Raw genomic sequence first — 21,738 nt, 5'->3', positions numbered from 1 at the left:
TGCTGAACCAAAAAAAACCAGAAAGAGCAATGATGTGGGAGCTACACGTGCTGAAGGCTTTCGATCTTCCCTGAGCAGATTTGATATGAAGAATGCTAGTAAGGATGAAGATGTAAGAAACTAGGATGGTGAAACTGGGTACTGTGATATTAATACCCACAACAATGAGAACTACCACCTCACTGACATAAGTGCTAGTGCAAGAGACTTGGAGGAGTGGGAGGATGTCACACAAGTAATGGTTGATATTAACATTGCAGAAGGTTCGTCTAAGCATGCACCCTGTGTGGGCAGAGGCTCCAGTAAACCCCATCACATACGCAGCCAAAGATAGCACCAAACAGACCTTATGGGATATGGTGACCCTATATAGCATTGGAGTACAGATGGCCACATAGCAATCACAGGCCATTGAGGTCAACATATAGCACTCAGAGATGACAAAAAAGAGAAAGAAAAACAGCTGAGTCACGCACCCAACATAGGAGATGATATTCTCCCTGAATACAAAGTTCATCAGCATCTGGGGGGTGAAAACAGAGGAGCATCAGAGATCAATGAAGGGTAAGTTGAAGACTAAACAGTACACGGGGGTGTGGAGGTGAGAATTTAGACCAATAAGAATGATCAAGCCCAGGTTGCCCACCATGGTGACAATGTAGATCATTAGAAACAGGTAAGTGAGGGGCTGCTGGAGCTCTGGACGGTCTGTTAATCTAGCAAGAATAAATTCAGGCAGTAAGGAGTCATTTCTAGCCAGCATTCTCAACTTCGGAAATCTGTGAGAATAGAAGAAAACTCCATCAATAGGGAACCCAGCTCTGTTCTTACAAACTCTCTTTTATATGAGCTTTATGAGAAAGAGACTCAGACTGGCAGAAATCACATAAGTCCTCTTTTGCTTCATAAGGTCTGAAGGTACACACCCCTCAACATTTAAATCACTGTCTTTCATTGCATGAACTGCATGTGACAAACAACTGCTCTATCTTACTAGAAGATAGAGAGATGGGGTAGCTGAGGAACAAGCCTACTTGCTGATGGGCTTCAGTGGTGGGAATGTATCCCCATTTCTCCCCCCTATTCATCTGATTCATCACTTCCTACTTCCTACTCATGTTTCCATTACCCTACTAGGTACCTTAGGTCCCCTGTTTTGACCATCAAGAAAGAAAGGATCCCTACATGGAAGAGACCATACAAATATTCTGCTACCAGGAAGTCTCTCATAGTCTCTAAGGTTTTCAGGTACTTTACTACAAGATTCCAGGAAGTTAATAATTGATAACAGGTATTGAGGTTAACCTTAGTAACCTGAGTTTTATACTTAACCATATATTCCAGTGTTTCCACACATTCTCCTCCTCTGCTCTATCCTAGCTGGACAGCGAATGAATAAAGGAAGGTGGATGTGCTTTCCTAGGTTTTGTAGCATGGCATGAATGAGAAATATTGAGTGCTGATTTAGTTATTATGTTTGTGAAAACATTTCAAGCTGTATACTTATTATGATATATCAACTGTCCTCTGTTTATACATTTCAATAAAAAAATTTTAGAAAAAAAATTTCTTCTGATGTTGCTGTCTGGATTTGTCACTTGGAACTGCTACAGTTCTCCTGCTCCCAGAATGAAGATGGAGTCAACACAGAGTGTATGCTGCGAACAATACAGGCAGTAGGGTCAGAGCTCCAGACTTTGGAGTTTCTTGTTATTCAATATAAATACTTCTCATTTTTCAGCAACAGAGGGAGTGAGCAAGTATAGAAACTGGGTTATCTCACTCTGCATCCATGGAGGGAACTCAGTGCTGACCCTTTATACGTGTTTTACCTCCGCTGTCCTGAAAGAAGAACTGGCCTTGGAGATATCAAAGCTGAGCAGATGTAGTCACAGAATCTTCTTCCTTCCCTGGAAAAGAGTCATAGCATAGATCTCACAGTATGAATGTTCCAAGAGTCAGTCTATGATTTAGATCAAACTTGTGGTTATAAATTTACTAAGAGATCATGAAGGGAAACCACAGGCTTCACATCTGAGCCACAATGTCATAGAGCACACAGCATTTGCTTAAGGCCTATAATTCTTTTGGACCTGATTAGAAATTCAGGTATAGGGGTCCCCCAGGACTTTCCCATCATGATACGCTCTGCAGGGGAGAAATGTGTCTGTGTTTACACCCTAATTGTTACAGTAAATGTTAATTTCCCATCAGGGATTATACATTCCCCAGAGCATAGGAGAAAGGATCCTCTGCTGTCTCTTATAAAGATGCAAATAATTAATGTCATTGAAAATCCACTAATTGTAATTCTAGGTAACATTAGTTTCAAGAATTTAAGTTCATAAAGATATATGACCATTTCAGAAAAGTTTATTATGGCCCTTTATAATAGTTGAGTCTCTTTAAATAATCAGTGTTTATGCAAATTTTATAGACATAAACCAAAGAATATTTTTAATTGATTTCAGAGATTATTGTTTAATAAAACACTATTTACTATAAAAATTATTCCACGGAAATTTAATTACCTTGAGTTGTTCTGATTCAATATGCTTTTAATAGATTAAAATCAAATGTATAAGAAAAATCACTGTAAATAAGCTTCTATTACAAGGAAATATGACTTTAAAATTCCTATGCATGTATTAGCTTATGATCATGCTTATGAGGAAAAAAATCTAAGTTTTAAAAAAATTTTAAATTATTATATATTCCCAGGAAATTTCAAAAATAATGGATAGAGTCCCCTGAAATCTACCCAGCTTCCTACCATGGTGACATCTTTGACAACTGTAGTATAATAGCAAAACTACAGACATTATTCAGCTTTAAGCAATTTTATATGCAGTGTTTCTGTCGTGTGTGTGTGTGTGTGTGTGTGTGTGTGTGTGTGTGTGTGTAGATCTATGTAATGTGATCACTTGTGTAGAATCATGTAACTACCACCATCATGATACAGAACTCTGCCACTAACATAAAGGAACCCCTTACATAGGGGTGTACATACCTTACAAAGATAGGTGTCTTTATAGTGACACCTATCCCCTCCCACCTTCATCTGTCTTGCAGCAACCACTAACCTGTTCTTCATCTCTATAGTTGGGTCATTAGGAAGACAACGGATGAAACTATACAATATATAACTTCTGAAATTGGCTTTTTTCACTAAGCATGATGCCCTTAAGTCCATCCCAGTTGTTGCATGTATCAACAGTCTGCTCCTTTTATTGCTGAGTTGCATTCCATTTTATACAACCCACATTTATTCAAACTTCTGTAGTAATTTTAAAACTACTAGGTTCTTGTTTAATGCAAAACTAAATCTGTTTTATTTATGGAAAATGTTTAAGGGGCAGGAGATATAAGATCACAGTTCAGACTGGCTCTTCTTATAATATTCTCTTTTTAATCAGTTTTATTGTGGCATAATCTGGATACAATAACATGCTCTCATTTTAAGAGTACAGCTCAGTGACTTTCAAAAATAATAGTCATGTAAAGACCACCATGGTCAAGATCTAGAGCATTTCCCTCACCCCCAAAAGTATATTCATCTCCCTTTGCAATCCACCCCCTTTTTTTATCATGAAAGAATGTTGAAATTTGTCAAATGCTTTCTCTGCATAATCATATGATTTTTATCTTTCATTCTATTAATCTGGTATAGCACATTTATTGATTAGTGTATGTTGAACCATCCTTGCATCCCATGGTTAAATCTCGCTTGATCATGGTGTATGATCTTTTAATGTGCTGTTGAATTGGTTTGCTAGAATTCTATTGAGAATTTTTGCATCTATATTCATCAGAGACATTGGCCTGTAGTTTTCTTTTCTTATACTGTCTTTACCTGACATTAGTGTGAAGGTAATTCTGGTTGTAAAATGAGTTTGAAAGCTGTTCTTTCTTCCATTTTTGGAAGAGTTTAAGAAGTTTTGACATTTATTCTTGTTTAAATGTTTAGTACAATTCACCAGTGAAATCATCTAGTTTTTGGTCCTGGGCTTTTCTTTGTTGGGAGGTTTTTGATTATTGATTCAATCTCCTTACCCGTTATTGATCTGTTTTTTTTTTTTTTTTTTTGCGGTATGCGGGCCTCTCACTGTTGTGGCCTCTCCAGTTGCGGAGCACAGGCTCCGGACGTGCAGGCTCAGCGGCCATGGCTCACGGGCCCAGCCGCTCCGCGGCATGTGGGATCTTCTCGGACCGGGGCATGAACCTGTGTCCCCTGCATTGGCAGGAGGACTCTCAACCACTGCGCCACCAGGGAAGCCCTATTGATCTGTTTTGATTTTTCTGTTTCTACATAATTCAGTCTTGGTATATTGTTTGTTTCTAAGAATTTATCCATGTGTTCTATAGTATTCAATTTATTTGTGTATAATTGGTCATAGTAGCCTCTTATGATCTTTTGTATTATTGTGATATCAGTTGTAATGTTTCCTCTTCATCATATCACTGCCGTCTTTGTCTCTTGTTACAGCTGTTAAAGTTTATCTTGTCTGATATAAGTGTATTTATCACTGCTGTTTTTTGGTTTCCACTTGAATAGAACACCTTTTTTTATCTCCTCACTTTCAGTCTGTATGTGTCCTTAAAACTGAAGTAAGTCTCTTATGGACAGCATATAATTGGATCTTTTTTGTTTTGTTTTGTTTTAATCCGTTCAGCCACTCTTTTCTTTTTGACTGGAGAATTTATATCATTTACACTTAAAATAATGATTGATGGGTAAGGACTTACTAATTCCATCCTAATTGTGCTCTAGCTGTTTTGTAATTCCCTTGTTCTTTTCTTCCTCTCTTGCTGTCTTCTTTTGTGATTTAATGATTTTCTATAATGGTATGTTTCTATTTCCCTTCTCTTTATCTTTTTATATTAATGTAGGCTTTTGCTTTGTGATTACCATGAGACTTACAAAAAATATCTTATAGATATAACTATTTTAAGGTGATAACAACTTAACTTTGGTAACACACAAAAACACTACCCTTTTACTCCCCACATTTTATGTTTTTGATGTCACAATTTACCTCTTTTAATATTGTGCATCCATCAGCAAGTTATTGAAGTTATAGTTATTTTTAATAGTTTTGTTCTTTAGTTTTGTCAACCTTTACTAGAGTTGACTGGTTAACACACCACCGTCTTATAGTATTATATTCTGAATGTGACTATATACTTACCAGTGTACTGTATACTTTTTTACATTTCATGTTACTAATTATAGTGTTCTTTTCTTTCAGCTTGAAGAACTCCATTCAGCATCTTTTACAGCAGGTCTAATGCTGATTAATTCTCTCAGCTTTTGTTTGTTTGGGAAAGTCTTTATCTCACCTTCATCTTTAAAGACAGCTTTGCTGGATAAAGTATTCTTGATTGGCAGGGCAGTTTTTTCTTTCAACACTTTGAGTATATTATCTCACTCTCTCCTGGGCTGCAAGCTTTCTCTTGAGAAATCTGATAGTTTAATGGAGGTTCCCTTGTATTTGAGTATTATTTTTCCTCTGGATGATCTTAAATTTTTGATTTTAGACAGCTTAATTATAATGTGTCTTGGAGAAGATCATTTTGAGTTGAAATATTGGGGTGACCTATTAACTTTATGAAGTTGGATGTCCAGATATCTCCCCAGATTTGGGAAGTTCTTAGCCATTATTCCTTTAAACACGCTTTCCGCCCCTTTCTCCATCCTTCTCCTTCTGGGACTCCAATAGTGTCTACAATGTTTCTCTTAATGGTATCCCACAGTTCACATAGGCTTTCTTCACTCTTTTTCATTTTTTTTCTTTGTTCTATACTGACTGCATAATTTCAAATGTCCTGTCTTATACTTCATAGAATTGTCCTTTTGCTTGATCTAATCTGCTTCTGGGTTCTTATCACATTTTAAAATTTCATTCATTGTAATTATTCAGCTCCAGGATTTCTATTTCATTCTTTTTTATGATTCTGTTAAGCTTCTCATTTTGTTTGTCATGATTTCATTGAATTGTCTTTCTCTGTTTTCTTGTAGCTCACTGAGCTTCCTTAAAACCATTATTTTGAATTCTTTATCAGGCAAACTGCAGATCTCCATTTTTTTTTGGCTCTGATTCTGGAAAATTATTATGCTCCTTTGGTGATGTCATGCTACACTGATTTTTCAAATTCCTTGAAGACTTTGCTACTGTCTTCAAATCTGGAGAAGCAGTCACCTCCTCTGGTCTTTCTGACAGGCTTCAGGAGAGAATTACCTTCTGTCAGCCCTGCTAATAATTCTGAGTCTTTCTCAGATCTTTTCTATGGTGCTCCACACTTGTTTCAACTTACAGCAGAGTTCTTATGCTTGTATGCCTTCTTTCAATGCTGCAAAACTAGTTCAGTTACTGATAGCCTCCTTTTTGCTTTCCCTAGGGTGGTGCTGCATGCTCAAGTTTGTGGTTTCTCCCAGGCCTGCACAGCTGGGCCAGAATTTGAGTTGGTCTTATAATCAGTCAAAGACAGGGTATGTCCCACTACTAACTCTTTGTGAAAATTCACAACATCATCATTATGTGCCTGTGTTTGTGTATGTATTGTTTTATTGTTAACAACAAAATGTGCAGAATCTCACTTTAGGAGATGTCTTATGCAGCATGGTGTGGGGGGATACAGACAGGAGGCTCTTAAGAGTCTTGGCTGGGGTCCCAGTCTTTGGCCTCTCCATGGGCAGAATGCCTGTTACGGTTTTCCCTTAGCAACAGGCCTGGAATGGTCTGCTCAGAACAGTGACACACCAGGCCACATAAAAACAAACTAAGGAGCAAGCATATTAAGGCCAAGAAATGCTCAAGTTCATCCAGCTCCCCGGTGACCTTTTCCACCTGAACAAAAGTCCCTGATGTCACCACTCGCTGGGCAGTGGCTTTGGTGGACAGAGAGCTAAAAGGGAGTGAAAGTGACAAGTGTCCCCCAGGCCCCACCATCCTCCCTTCTCCATGCTGGGAGTCAGAACTGCTGCCTTTGCTCAGTGGCCTTGTTTCTTAAACTCTTTCTCTCTTGGGATTTCTTAGACTTAAAAACAAAAACAAAACAACAACAACAAAAAAAACCTATTTGTAATGAAATAGCAGAAACACTAATTTCACAGTGCTAACACCTACATGTTGAGGGGGCGATTGGCTTTTGGTACCAAAAGGTATCATTCCAAATCAAAGTTACTCTCTGGAGGTGAAAAAATACAAGAAAGTTAAGAGGACAGATTTTGCAGGTTGGTAACAAAGAGGAAAGGCTCCAAGAACAGGGTAGAGATGGGGTCTGCTGGGCACCTGTAGAGCAAGGACCACTCCCACCCCATGGGGTGCCAGGACCCCTCCAGAGCAGTGGGTTGGGGCTCACCATACTCTGCCTTCACCTGTTCAAGAACAGGCGCTCCACATTCAGCCCCTTTCCGGGCATAGCTGGGGATGGTGCCTGTGAACACGTGTCTGTGGGGCATGCCAGGGACTCCTCGCGAGGCTGGGGCATCATCCATCCAGACCAGGTTTTATCGTGCGCAAAGCCTAGTGCGCTCACTCCTCACCAGATGCTGGCCACAGCCTTGCTGGAGGAGGGGGCCAGGTCTGCTTCAAGGGCTTGTCCTATCGCACTTGCCAAGAAAGGCATTTTTTGAAGCTGGCTCCACCCCTCCCTCCCAAACTGCCTGCAACCAGCTCGCTTCCTCACAGCAAAAGGATGGGCCATCAAGAAAGGTGTCTGGAGGCAGGGCGGGAGGCAGTGAAGAAACCGGAATACAAGCAGGACAGGAAGTGAGCCCCCAGCTGCCTGAGATGCAGGTGAGAGAGAAAGGGTCTGAGGAGGACAGAGAGGATGGGGGCTGCCAGAGACAGCAAAGCAGCAGCAGAGTGAGGAAGCTGCCAAGTCGGGAAGTCGTGAGCAGAGGGGAACCCCAAGAACACGGAAGGCCCAAGACAGGAGGCCTCAAGAGAATGGGGAACTGAAGTACAAAAAGGTGACCCCTACAAATGGGGGACTGAGGCACAAAGCGATGGGACCCTGAAGTGAATGAGGGCCCAAAGGGGGCCTGAAGCCCAAAGAGACGGTGGAGGCAGATGCGTAAGAAGGGGAGGCTGAGAGCCCAGACACTGAGGTGTGAGAAGAGATGGGACTTGGGGGAGCAAGGCCTGGGGCAGTGGGGGCCCAGAGCCCCAAGACCGGAGAGGCCGATGGGCGAGAGGCAGGGCATCCACCGGTGGGCCCCAAGGGGAGCCACGCTCCGCCGTGTTCAGCGGCTTCCAGGCTGCTTCAGCACGAGGGCCAGGTGCCCTGTCTGACAGGCGGCAGTGAAGCGGGAACCCCGGCCTGAGCGGCTGGCCGGGAGACGCACTTCTTGTTTTAGAACATACCCAGGGTTATGGACGGGCACTTACTCAGCTTGCTGCCCCTGGTGTCCTTCTTGGCCAGGCCCTGACCTGGCGGCCCCGTAGGGCCCTGCGCCTCCATTTTGCGGAAGACCCAAGGCGGCAGCGGGCGCGCTCTCGTGCGCATGCTCCTCACACGGCGCCACAGCCGCCGGCTCCTCCGAAGCGGGTGTGCAGCTCGGCGGGCCTGGGGTCCACATGCTGCAGAGCAGAAGACGGACGAAGTTTTGTCCTTGTAGGACCGTCAGGGGCCAAGCCACGGGCAGCTGGTGGGCGGCCTAACGGGGGGCTGCAGTGGGCCGGGGCGTGGGCTGCACGGCGCTTCTGGTGCTAGCCGCTGATTTGCCCCAGGCGTGGCTTCCGTGCCGTCCATCTCGCGGTTGCTGCCGTAGGAGGCCTTGGCGGTGGCCCAGGCCACGCGTGCCCGCAGGCTCCACTTGTCTCCCGTGACAACGTCCGAGCGGTCACCCAGGCCCAGCCGGCCGCCCGGGGCTCTCAGGCTGCCAGTTCTCTAGCGCCGCTTACTTCGGGGCCCAGCAGATGCCGGAGACCAGGGAGCCGCCTCCTGCGTCCGCCGGGTCTTCAGAGATTCTCCGGAGAAGGTAAGAGTGAGGCCGCGCCTGCGTTCGGGCACAGGGCCTCCGGACTTCCCCTGGGCTCCGGGAGGCTGCGGTGGAGCGAACCTTGGCCCGCGCGTCGCGTTGAGCGGCGGCGGTAAAGCTGCGGCGGCGGCTGTGGGAGGAGTCGCGCGGGTGGAGCCGGCCGTTCTCGCTGCTGCGGCGCTGGCTCCCCAGATCAATATTATTCTTCATAAGCAAATCAGTTGGGAAAAGGCATTTGAGTATAACAAAATTTCTTTTATCTACAATTTATTATTATTCTGTCAACCCCAGTATACGTGGAGTAGGGTTTCAGAGTTGGAAACACATAGCCCTGTGAGAAACAAATTCAGCTACTAGAGTACAGTGTTTATACACAGTTCGAAGAGCCAGTCAGAATTTGGCCTTGGGAGGAGTGCTGTGTAAAATATCACAGACTCCCATTGTTCTTACATAAACACTTTCTGAAGCATCAACATTTCTGATTGTTGTGTGCGTTGGTTGATTTCCAGAGTGTTGAGATCACTGTGTTTGTCAATTTTGGCCAAGTTTATGGATGTTCTTGTGGAGAAGATTTGCTGACCTCACTCAACCATAATTTCCACTGAAGAAGGTCCTTTTGATTTGACTTACCCATATTTTTCAGGAAATATAAACTATGTTTGTAACTTCTAATAATTTTTGGTGGAAAAATCCAAAGTTGTAGCAAATGAGTTTATGTTACATGAAACAGGACTTATTGGGAAAACCAATAGTGACATTGTTTGCCAAAGAAGAAGCTAGAATATTCTCTTTTGAGAAGTGAGGTACAAAGATTGCACAAATTTCAATGATTAACCGAGAATTAAAACACCCTGAAATCTTGTACTGCAAAGTTTATTTATATTTCTAACTTAGAATGTAACCCATTTGACAGATACGTGTTTTGCCAGTTAGATCATACTTTGGCTGATACATGTCAGGGAGAAATATTGTATCAGAGTTTATGTGCACAAACAATAGAAAGTGACTCTAATTCAGTGCTGTATGTCAATTATACCTCAATAAAACTAGAAAAAAAATGACTCTAGCTCTTTTAAATAGAAAAGAGTTAATATAAAGAAGATTGGGAATTCAGACAATTGAAGTTCTAAAACCAGGGTTGGAGAACAGGCAGATGTGGCAGGTATCCGCATCTATAAGGCATCTTATAGACAGCTTGGTAGCTGTCTACCAGCTTGTTCTGCAAGCGTGGAGCAGGCCAAAAGGACTGGCAGCTGTGCTACCACTGACAAAGCATGCTCACCCAATTCTGAGCAGTTGGCAACACCCACATCATGTAGTGTAGTTGTGGATATGTTATTCTCTCAGTGTCAGGAGAGCAGAGCAGGTCAATGATTCTGCTAGTCTGAGGTTTTGACTTGCGGCAAAGCGTTTAAGGGAACGGGCCGTCAAGTCAGACTTTCTGAAATTTAAACCCAGATGGATTCCCCACTTTCTAATTGTGAAATTATAGACAATTTATGTGACCTCTTTCACCCTTGGTATCCTCATCTGTGAGATGAGAATAATTGTCTTTTGGCATAAATGACTTACTACATGTAAAATGTTAGAACACTGCCTGGAACATAGAGTCTGATAAGTTTTTATTCTTCTTTTCCTCATTCATATTCACTTGAATGTACAGCCTGAACCTGTTCCCTACCTGCCTCCTGGATGGTTCTGTTTTATGTCTGTTTGTGTTCCTCAAGTTAAAGTGCCCCAAACTGCAGTCAGCATTTATTTGGCGATTCTCAGCACTGCTCCTCCTCTGGTCATCAATTTATAAGCTTTTTTTCACTGCCACCCAGGCAGCAAATAAATTGTAAACATCTTCTCACTCAGCTTCTTCATCCAGCCTCCAAGTCCCAGAGAACTTATCTCCTTGAAATCCTGGTCTGGCCTTTCTCTCTCAATTACACTGATTTGATAAGCTTCTCCTCATCTCATGTTTAGATTACGCTAATAGTTTCCAGTGTGAGTTCCTGTGGAATCTTACCTCCCTCTCACCACCCCCCTCACACACACACACACACACACACACACACACACACACACACGCCTCTCTTTCTTGCAATATGGTTATAACTGTAAGTTGTTAGATAAATCTTGGCAGTTAGATTATTAAACAGTATTTGTAGATAGTACATAAAATGCTATTTTTGCCTTCGTTTCCTATTTTGTTTTCCTTGAAGTGAATATTTTTAGGTGCTTGCATTTGCTTAATATTCTGTGGATTTCTGTGATTTATCCCTAACCTCGTGCCCATTTGTACAGATCTCCTCTCCGTATGTACAGCTGTAGCTATATGATGTTAGCTGGTAGTCTAAAAGTGTTATCTTCTTTAAGATGTCTTTCCAATAAATTTATGATCCACTCCAGTGACAACAGGATGCCCTCTTTCTTTGTTGAAGATTTAACATCTTGACATCCCCCTTCACCATCTTTCTGGGGGTACTCTTCACCTCTTACCTATGTTAGGTCCCCTATTCTCTGGATCCTATATCTTGCTGTTTCTTGGTTTCCTTCTTCATTTTCTTAATTGAGTTTTATTTTTTAGAACAGTTTTAGATTTATAGAAAAATTGAGAACACAGTACAGAGAATTACCATATACCCCACATTGTGTTTCCCCTATTATTAACATCTTACAGTACATTTGTTACAAATAATAGACCAATATTGTTATGTTATCAATAACTAAATTCCATACTTTATACAGATTTCCTTAGTATTTACCTAATGTCCTTTTTTTAAACGTCTTTATTGGAGTATAATTGCTTTACAATGGTGTTAGTTTCTGCTTTATAACAAAGTGAATCAGTTATACATATACATATGTTCCCATATCTCTTCCCTCTTGCGTCTCCCTCCCTCCCTCCCACCCTCCCTATCCCACCCCTCTAGGTGGTCACAAAGCACCGAGCTGATCTCCCTGTGCTATGTGGCTGCTTCCCACTAGCTAGCTATTTTACGTTTGGTAGTGTATATATGTCCATGCCACTCTCTCACTTTGTCACAGCTTACCCTTCCGCCTCCCCATATACTCAAGTCCATTCTCTAGTAGGTCTGTGTCTTTATTCCCGTCTTGCCCCTAGGTTCTTCATGACTTTTTAAATTTTTTTCTTAGATTCCATCTATATGTGTTAGCATGTTGTTTTTCTCTTTCTGACTTACTTTACTCTGTATGACAGACTCTAGTTTCATCCACCTCACTACAAATAACTCAACTTCATTTCTTTTTATGGCTGAGTAATATTCCATTGTATATATGTGCCACATCTTCTTTATCCATTCCTCTGTCAGTGGACATTTAGGTTGCTTCCATGTCTTGGCTGTTGTAAATAGTGTTGCAGTGAACATTGGGGTGCATGTATTTTTTCGAATTATGGTTTTCTCTGGATATATGCCCCAGGTGTTAATTTTGGGAAGACTTTCAGGAAGCCAGAAAAAATGACAGCTGCCTAGATCTGCACCTCCCAATATTTCTGGTAAAAGCAATACAGAAGAATAAGATGAACAAATAAAAATCTGTAAAAGCAATATCCACAGCGTAATCCAAAGACAAAAATATGCCTGAACTTCAAAATAACTATAAATTAAGAAAGAAAAACTCCAAATCCCAGGAAGCAATCTCTCTCACTCCTGCTCTAGAGACCTCAAGCTTTTGCAGTGAGCAAGAGCAGGTGGCAAAAGCTTAGGTAAGAGAGAAGAGTTGTGATTGTGATGGATCTAATTTGATCCAAAACCGTGGTCAGAAAGAGTTAAGTTCACAGTAAATGTGAAAAAGAAGAATCTGTCTCGAGAGATGAGAGTGAGATACACAGGAAGGGAAGGGAAAGGATATGCAATTTGAAGTGTCACCTCTTGGTACCTTGAGAGAAGAAAAAAAAATAAAATTATAAAAGTACTATGTGTGGAGTAAAGAAATAATAGACACTAATAGCAGAGAGGTCAAATACAGAATAAAATTTGTGTTGTAATGGTTTTAAAAATAAAATCTTAAAGACTAGAACACGGAAAACAAGAAAAATAGGCAAAATCAAGCAAGCAATGAGATTCTTCACTGGGTTGGTCTCTCTCCAGTCCCTTCCTGAGAATGATATTCTCTTGAAATCTCACCTAGAGTTAAGCAATTGAGGGTGAGATCATTTTCTTGGCATCACTCATGTTTGAAAGATGCATCTCTTTTAACAGAATACTGAAATTAAAAGTACAGGCATTGAGCAGCATATATTGAGTATTTTCCTTTCTCTTTATTTCTTCTCCTCATTTTGGACTATAAAAGCTCAAAATACCTGTTGGGTAGTCTTGGGTGAAGGGTGATAATGTTGATGCCTGCCACATGTTGACACTGGAAGTTACAAAAGTAGGTACCTAGATAAGAGCTACTCAATTTCATGTGATCTGAGTATATGGAAAAGGGTGGTGGAGCCCCACAGAACAAGCTAGTCCTATATGGTCTCATGGTAAGCCATTTTCCCCTTGAGTTATACCCCAACTCTTAGTAAGGTCCATTTTGAAATTTCCGCTAAAATAAGATCAAGCAAAGGAGTGATCTTTTCATTGCATGAGTCAGAATAATAAAGGTGGAGATACATACTCATGAAGAACAGAGTAGAGTCTTCTGGTCTACACAAGGAGAAAGTCTGTCTGAGAAAAAAGCCAGGTAGAACCAGGCATATTCAAGTAATTGAAAGAAAGAGACACAACCCTCTGGATTCCTTGGATCCATTCAAATCTGAAACAAAATGCATCCCTGGACTTGCCAGTTAACTGAACTTTTTTGTTAGTCTCAATATCATTTCACTTACAATGAAAAGTGATTATTTATTATAATGAAAAGGTTTTTAATTAATACATGTCACTACTGTACCTTGTACAAAGTTCTATGATAGTAATTACTCCCTTTTTTCTGTATAGCATTGTAAGAGAAATTAATTTTATATTAAGAAAGATCTGTGTTTAAATCCTGGCTCTGCCATTAGTTGTTATGACTTTGGCAAATTTTTTTTTAACATCAGCTTTGGTTTCTTCATATGTAAAACAGAAATACTTTTCTCAGATAATTCTGAAGATTATAAAGGATAAGTTAATTAAAGAGTTTAGTATTGTAACTAGAGCCAGATATCTATAAATTGTGCAGTTCTCACTTTCTTTTGTTGCTTCTCTAATTAGAATGAGAGAACCAAGGGGCAGGATCTGCATCTTATTCCTTTTTGTATTCAGAGTACCTTGCAGCTTAAATCCACCAAGACCATTATTTACTCTAGAGAAAACAGGCTTGTGAAGGAAAAGTAATCAGCATATTTTACTCCTTAGATGTGCAAAGCATTTACATCCTCATAATCATGTAAACACTGAATATTAATGGAACTTTAAAAATTAACTGTACTGGGAAGATGAAGACATTAGGAAGTATATTTATGGTGGTAGAAGGTGAAAATTGGCTAGATTTAGTTTCCCAGACTTAAAGTCAATTGACAAGACATAATAGTGAAAAATCAAGAAACAACCGCATGTTATTTAGAAATATAAAGACAAAAACAAAAAAAGAAAAAATAGAAAGACCTGTTAATAGCAGCATGAATAAAAATTAATAAGATTGACTTCTTGCCCTCTAGGAGTTTACAGTTTAAATGAAGGTACCCATGTAAATTCACTGTATATAAATGGGAGAAGATAAATGCAGAAGATGCTTCAGCAGCACACAGAGAAGGCACTTTAGGTTCCGGGAGTAGAGACAGGAGAAGAGGTCAGAATAGATGTTCTATCAGAAATAATGACAGAACAAGTCTCGGAGAATGAGTAAGTGGTATCCAAGTGAGAACAAGGGAGAAGGCATTTCAGGCAGATGAAATGACATGAAGCTAAGAAATCATCAAAATGCGTGAGAAGTACTACTAGAGAGTAAAATTCAAGAAGTAGACACACGGGAGAAAAGGCTGTGGACACCAAATTTGGGGAGCAGACCCTAGAAGGCTCTTTCTGAGGAATTTGCACCTGTGTTGAGAGAGAAGCTAAACAAGGGAATACAGCATTTTCACAAGTAATTCCATATAAAATGTGTGAAGAATAGATTTCCAGAGAAGATAGATGTGGCAGGCAAAATTCTGAAACATGACCCGCCCCCCAATGTCTTTTCCTCTTGTATAATCCCCTCTTATTTGAATGTGGAAGGAACCATATATATAACGATATATCACTTTAGGGATTATGCATGTTATATGGTACAGTTGACCTTAAATTAGGGAGATTATCAGGGCAGGCCTAATGTAATCACATGAGCATATTAAAACCAGAGAGTTTTTCTCAAGCTAGTGGCAGAAGGGGAAGTTGGAGAGATTCAAAGCACAGCAAGGATTCTCCATTTACTGCCAGGTTGAGGACAAGAGGGCCACATGATGAGGAATCCAGGCAACCTCTGGAAGCTGAGAATGACCCCCAGCTGAGAGCCAGCAAGGGAATGGAGCTCTCAGTTCTACAACTACAGGAACTGAGTTCTTCCAACAATCTGAATGAGTTTGGAAACAGGTTCTTCCCCCAGAGCCTCCAGAAGGGAATGCAGCCCTGCCCACACCCTGATTTCGGCCCGGGCAGAGAATCCAGCCATGTGATTCCATACCAGACTTCTAATTTACAGAACTATGACTAATAAGTGGGTGTTCTTTTAAGCCACTAAGTTTATGATAATTTATTACACATCAATAAATTCTTAATGTGAACTGATAGTTGGAGAAGAACATTGAGTCCCAAATGTACCAATATCAACTTACTAACAAAAGATGTAAACACAGGCTCAGTAATTTCTTCCCTAAGGAGGCTGTTCAAACTGATCCTAAAGGAGGCTCATTTTTCAGGCTTCCAAACAAGTTGCTGAGATCCACAGAGAATAAGATGCATTCACACTATTAGCCCGCTGATGGTTTGGAGACATAAAGCTGATGCATTTGCCTTGCCCTGAAGACATATGCGAATCTACAGACAGAAGGGATGTTGCCTCCTCCTCTGTCAAAACCTCTGTCTCCTTCCCGCCAATGAAGGGAAAAGAGCACATAAGGCCTGGCAGTAGTGAAGTCTCCAGGTCGAAGGAAGTTGGGTGGCGGGTCTTCTCTGTTCTGATGTTTTCATTCCCACTGCTACAGCAGTGGAGAGATGTGGGAGGCCACCTGCCCTTCTTAAACAATCCATTGTGATTTTGAGGTAAGATTGGATAAAGGGAATGGGTGGGAGGAATGCAGGATCATAGGGGACACTCTCAGTACTTTTGCTAAGCCTGGTGCTGAGTTTCTGAAAGGTAGGAGGAAGAGAATAGGTTGAGCAGTGGGCACAGTGGGGATCACAGTGACCTCACTGTCCCAAGCTTCAGGAATTTTCATAGGAAGGAGTCCCGGGTACCACTCTGGACTCCTTTCCTCTCTTGCTGTATGGCCTTGGCCAACCTACTCATCTCTTCAAGATACTTTTGCTTATCTCTCAGATGTGGACATCACTTTGGACCCCTGCTGAAAGACTTTATCCTGGATCATGTCAGCCCAAGGGAGGTGAGGAGTTGCAGCTGAGATTTGAAAACATGGAAGGAAAGGACAGATGAGAGAAGAAAGTTGAAAGATACAGAGTTGTCACTCTGGCTTTTCTAGAGTGCTGTCCCAGCAGTCACACTTGAGCCCCCATGGAACAAGTCCTCGGTCTAGAAAGAAAGGATTTCAGTCTCTTCTTGATGTGACATTGTTTTCTCATTTCCTCACAGATCACACCCCTGCTGATAATGTCTGTGGGAAATGACTCAGTTCATCCTGGTAGGACTTACAGACCAAAGTCAACTGCAGATACCCCTCTTCTTCCTCTTCTTATTGAACTGTATGGTCACTGTGGTAGGGAATTTGAGCTTAATTAATCAGATATGCCTGAACTTTCATCTTCCCACTCCCATGTATTTTTTGGTCTTCAACCTATCCTTCATAGATCTCTGCCACTCCTTGGTCATTACGCCTAAACTGCTGATGAGCTTTGTGTCAGAGAACACCATCTCCTTTGCAGGATACATGACTCTGCTGGGTTTTTCTTTTCTGTTTCTTTGTCCATTCTGAATGCTATGTGTTGACAGCCATGGCCTATGATCACTATGTGTCCATCTGTAAGCCCCTTTTGTACACAGTCACCATGTCCCCTCAGGTCTCTTCTTTGCTGATGTTTGGTTCATATGTAATGGTGTTTGCTGGTGCCATGGCCCACACAGGGCACATGGTCAGATTATCCTTTTGTGATTCCAGCATCATCAGCCATTACATGTGTGACATCTTCCCCCTCCTCCAGCTGTCCTGCAGCAGCACTGATGCCAGTGAGCTGGTGGATTCCATTATTGTGAGCACAGTTGTAATAATATGTAGCTTCATTATTTTTGTTTCTTATGCTTTGATCCTCTCCAGTATCCTCCACATCTCATCAGCTCAGCGTTGGTCCAAAGCCCTCAGTACTTGTGGCTTCCACATAATAACTGTTTGCCCTCTTCTATGGTTCTGGGTTGTTTACACATCTCAAGACCTTTTCTGATGGTTCTGTGGGCCAGGGGAAGTTCTTCTCAGTATTTTATACCAATATAGTTCCCATGTTGAGCCTCCTCATCTATAGTCTAAGGAACAAGGATGTCAAACTTGCTCTGAAGAAAACCCTAAAGAGAGTTTCGAACTAAGCAGAACAAATACTGCTGGGTTGTTGGGTGGTGTGTGTGTCCATGGAACAAGTCCTCGGTCTAGAAAGAAAGGATTTCAGTCTCTTCTTGATGTGACATTGTTTTCTCATTTCCTCACAGATCACACCCCTGCTGATAATGTCTGTGGGAAATGACTCAGTTCATCCTGGTAGGACTTACAGACCAAAGTCAACTGCAGATACCCCTCTTCTTCCTCTTCTTATTGAACTGTATGGTCACTGTGGTAGGGAATTTGAGCTTAATTAATCAGATATGCCTGAACTTTCATCTTCCCACTCCCATGTATTTTTTGGTCTTCAACCTATCCTTCATAGATCTCTGCCACTCCTTGGTCATTACGCCTAAACTGCTGATGAGCTTTGTGTCAGAGAACACCATCTCCTTTGCAGGATACATGACTCTGCTGGGTTTTTCTTTTCTGTTTCTTTGTCCATTCTGAATGCTATGTGTTGACAGCCATGGCCTATGATCACTATGTGTCCATCTGTAAGCCCCTTTTGTACACAGTCACCATGTCCCCTCAGGTCTCTTCTTTGCTGATGTTTGGTTCATATGTAATGGTGTTTGCTGGTGCCATGGCCCACACAGGGCACATGGTCAGATTATCCTTTTGTGATTCCAGCATCATCAGCCATTACATGTGTGACATCTTCCCCCTCCTCCAGCTGTCCTGCAGCAGCACTGATGCCAGTGAGCTGGTGGATTCCATTATTGTGAGCACAGTTGTAATAATATGTAGCTTCATTATTTTTGTTTCTTATGCTTTGATCCTCTCCAGTATCCTCCACATCTCATCAGCTCAGCGTTGGTCCAAAGCCCTCAGTACTTGTGGCTTCCACATAATAACTGTTTGCCCTCTTCTATGGTTCTGGGTTGTTTACACATCTCAAGACCTTTTCTGATGGTTCTGTGGGCCAGGGGAAGTTCTTCTCAGTATTTTATACCAATATAGTTCCCATGTTGAGCCTCCTCATCTATAGTCTAAGGAACAAGGATGTCAAACTTGCTCTGAAGAAAACCCTAAAGAGAGTTTCGAACTAAGCAGAACAAATACTGCTGGGTTGTTGGGTGTGTGTGTGTGTGTGTGTGTGTGTGTGTGTGTGTGTGTGTGTGTCTGTGTGTGTGAATGTGTTTTCCCATAATTTTCTTCAGAACAAGGTTTTTGCCTTAGATCCTTTTTTCTGTCTAATCATGCCATTTAAACATGCAAATATTATTGAGTCTCATGATTGTTCTCAGTTCCATGCTTACTCACTGAATGAGCTTTATTCTTAACAGTGGGCTCCAGAGACTCAGCTTGATTCCTACTCGTTTTCACACCACCTCCCACTTTGCCTCTTTCCGTGTACTTTTCATACATCAGCATGAATGTGGTCTGATGCGGCCACCCCTCTTTGTTTTCCCTAAAAACAATGTTAATGTAGCCCTTTCTGTTTTTTAACCATTTGAGGAGTTCCTTCTGTGTAAGTTATAAATTTTCTAGAATTTCAGTGCTCTTTTAGTCATGATTTCTATAGTACTGCATTTCCAAACTCAGCAAAGCTTCAATAGTATCTATGAGATATTTATGCTTAGTTAACAGGGATCACAAGTATTAGCTTATAAGTATGGAATGTGTTAATACCAATTAGGGACTGAGAGAAATGAACCTAGTTACTTTAAATCAATTTAGTCTGACTTGTTGTAATAGCACCAGGGATATGATATATATGTATATATGCATGTATCAGATATGTACATAATATGTAATGTACATGTACATAATTTTGTTTACATCTCTGCCTAATCAAATAGAATTTGACCACCTAGTGTTTACTCCTTTTTCCTACATGGTTAGACTAGAATCTGGTAAAATAAATATTCATGAAATTAAGAGTTTGAACTTGTTTGATACAGATTTTTTCTCTAAAGCAAACTAAAAGTTTTTGTTAGTAAAAACTTCCTTTTTTTCAGAAAATGAGTTTTCGTAAAATTCATGGCCATAAATCTTCAAAACAGTGAAGAGTCTGGTTTGATACAATAGAAGGAAATGCTTTTTTCAGTTTGAAGTACAGCCTTCTGCATTTCCCATAAGGCAGGTCTAGTGGTGATGGAATCCCTCAGCTTTTGGGTTTTCCTGGGTCTATTATAACATAGGTATCTTTCAAATTGACTCTTTCAGGTAAACAGCACTCCTGTTTGCAAACTAACATGTTCCTCCTGAAGAATTTGGATCCCTTTTGGACAAAAGAAGAACTGTTTGGTTTGGTTACAAAATAAATTAGGAAAAGCATGCAATTTTACCTTTGCTCCTGCTCTCTGTTTTTTGATCCCTTTCTGCCATGAGCATTTTCCTGTGTCAGTAAAGATTTCCTTCTATGAAAGCACTATTCCTGATGCCATGCTCTCTCATGCCTTTTAGACTTCTTACTGATATTTCTTCTTAGGATGGTGTTTCCTCTGGAAAGTTTGCTTTTACTGTGTGCTTTTACCACCGCCACCATCTCTGTCTAGATTTTTCTCCTTTTCTGTATGTATATATAGAATTAATAACTCATTAAATAAGGGAAATATGGCTTCTTAGTATTGGGGTCCTTTTTAACTATTTAGTTTTTGAGTCCATTATGCATTCACATGGTTCAAAATTCAAAAGCTACAGAAAGAGTATACAATGAAAAGTCTCCCTTACATTCCACATCCCCCCAGTTACCTGCTTGTTCTCCCAGGAGGCGGCCAGTCCTATCAGTTACTGATAGTGCTGTCAGTGACATTTTATTCACATATAATAAAGTTCATGTATATTAGCCCACTGATTTTACAGAAATGGTAGCATTCTGTTTGCACACTGGTTTAACCTGCTTTTTATCTTATATATACCATTTCTTGAGACACAGCTAGAGAACGAGTAAGACTTAGGATCCAGGAAAGAGTAAATTTAGAAGACTAGTGAAGTCCCAGGATGACAGCTGTGCAGCTAGCCTAAAAGCAACCAGTCCGGACTGGAACAGTGGTTTAGGAGGGTTTTTTCCACTTAACAATACATTTTGGATATAATATATATATATATATATATATATATATAAAGATAGTCATATATGATATATGTCTTATATATATAAAGATAGTCTTAGTTTTTAGTACACCTACATAAAATTTTTGTACAAATGTCCAAAAAAGTATTTGAACAGTCTCTTTTTGATGGATAACTAGGTTAATCCCAGTTTTTTGTTATTATGAAAAAAGATTAAAATTAGTAAACCAGTACATAAATCGTTAGGCATGTGTATACGTTTTTAGAGTGCATTTTTTAAGCCTAAGGATATGTATATATGTAAATTTGATGAATTTTGTCCAGTTGCCCTAATAGAACCTATTTCTTTGATTCATGTAAGTTTAAATTATCTCTCAGTCCAAATCCATCCTTCTGTACTTTTTTTTCATGATACTGGGGCTAAGCCTCTGGAGCTTATATTTCTAGTTTGCCAGCTGGCTTACTATTCGGTTCCACCAGTATTCAATGCCGATGCCAGAAATAAAAAGCAACTTAAAAATATGAAAACAAATTGAAACAGGTTACAGGAAGATGACCTGAATTGTCTTGGCATCGATTTAATCACATGCAAGGAAAAAACAGCAAGTGTTCCACTCCCGAATGTCATATTGGATATTATGTAAATAAACAACTAACCAGAGTTGAAAATATAAGTTCACTCTTTCAGTAGATATGAAAAAAACAAATGTGTGGGCATGTATCTTGGAGGATAATCTTCCATTCAGTGTTATGTTGATGAGATTGAGCGTCCAACTTCCCACTGGAGAATCCATGTAGGAGAGAAACACCTCCCCCATGTCCCTAGGCTCACAGAAAAGAGGCACATTGACCTAGATGCAGCCAATTGCATGCTTACACCGGAGAAATTAATCTGATGGGAATGATGTGAACACAGTGAGACAGTTGGGAACCATTTTGGTGGCTGCAGCATGTCCAGGGGCCGTGCCAGTTGTATGGAGCAGGGGTGTGGCATTGTAGCAAAGCTGTTCCTGCT

The 21,738-nt window shown here is 40.8% G+C and overlaps 1 protein-coding gene and 2 pseudogenes across 1 annotated transcript in view; 2 read left to right on the top strand and 1 right to left on the bottom strand.

Annotated features, from left to right (window-relative positions):
- LOC103081794 (olfactory receptor 147-like) overlaps positions 1-8,511 on the bottom strand; it is a 10,255-nt gene extending 1,744 nt beyond the window's left edge. The window contains exons 1-4 of the mRNA XM_007462810.1: positions 8,370-8,511; positions 7,368-7,482; positions 578-716; positions 9-430 (exon numbers count right to left, since the gene is read on the bottom strand). Of these exons, the coding sequence (XP_007462872.1) occupies positions 9-430; positions 578-716; positions 7,368-7,482; positions 8,370-8,511 (818 nt within the window). The remainder of the gene's footprint in view (positions 1-8; positions 431-577; positions 717-7,367; positions 7,483-8,369) is intronic.
- An 8,270-nt stretch (positions 8,512-16,781) lies between these two features.
- LOC103078489 (olfactory receptor 143-like) lies at positions 16,782-17,692 on the top strand (annotated as a pseudogene).
- Positions 17,693-17,830: 138 nt separating this feature from the next.
- Positions 17,831-18,754, top strand: LOC103078203 (olfactory receptor 143-like; annotated as a pseudogene).
- Positions 18,755-21,738: the final 2,984 nt, after the last annotated feature.

The sequence above is a fragment of the Lipotes vexillifer genome, unplaced genomic scaffold (assembly GCF_000442215.2).
Source record: "Lipotes vexillifer unplaced genomic scaffold, Lipotes_vexillifer_v1.1 scaffold1447, whole genome shotgun sequence".
NCBI lineage: Eukaryota > Metazoa > Chordata > Mammalia > Artiodactyla > Lipotidae > Lipotes > Lipotes vexillifer.
This window is presented reverse-complemented; position numbering and strand designations above follow the sequence as displayed.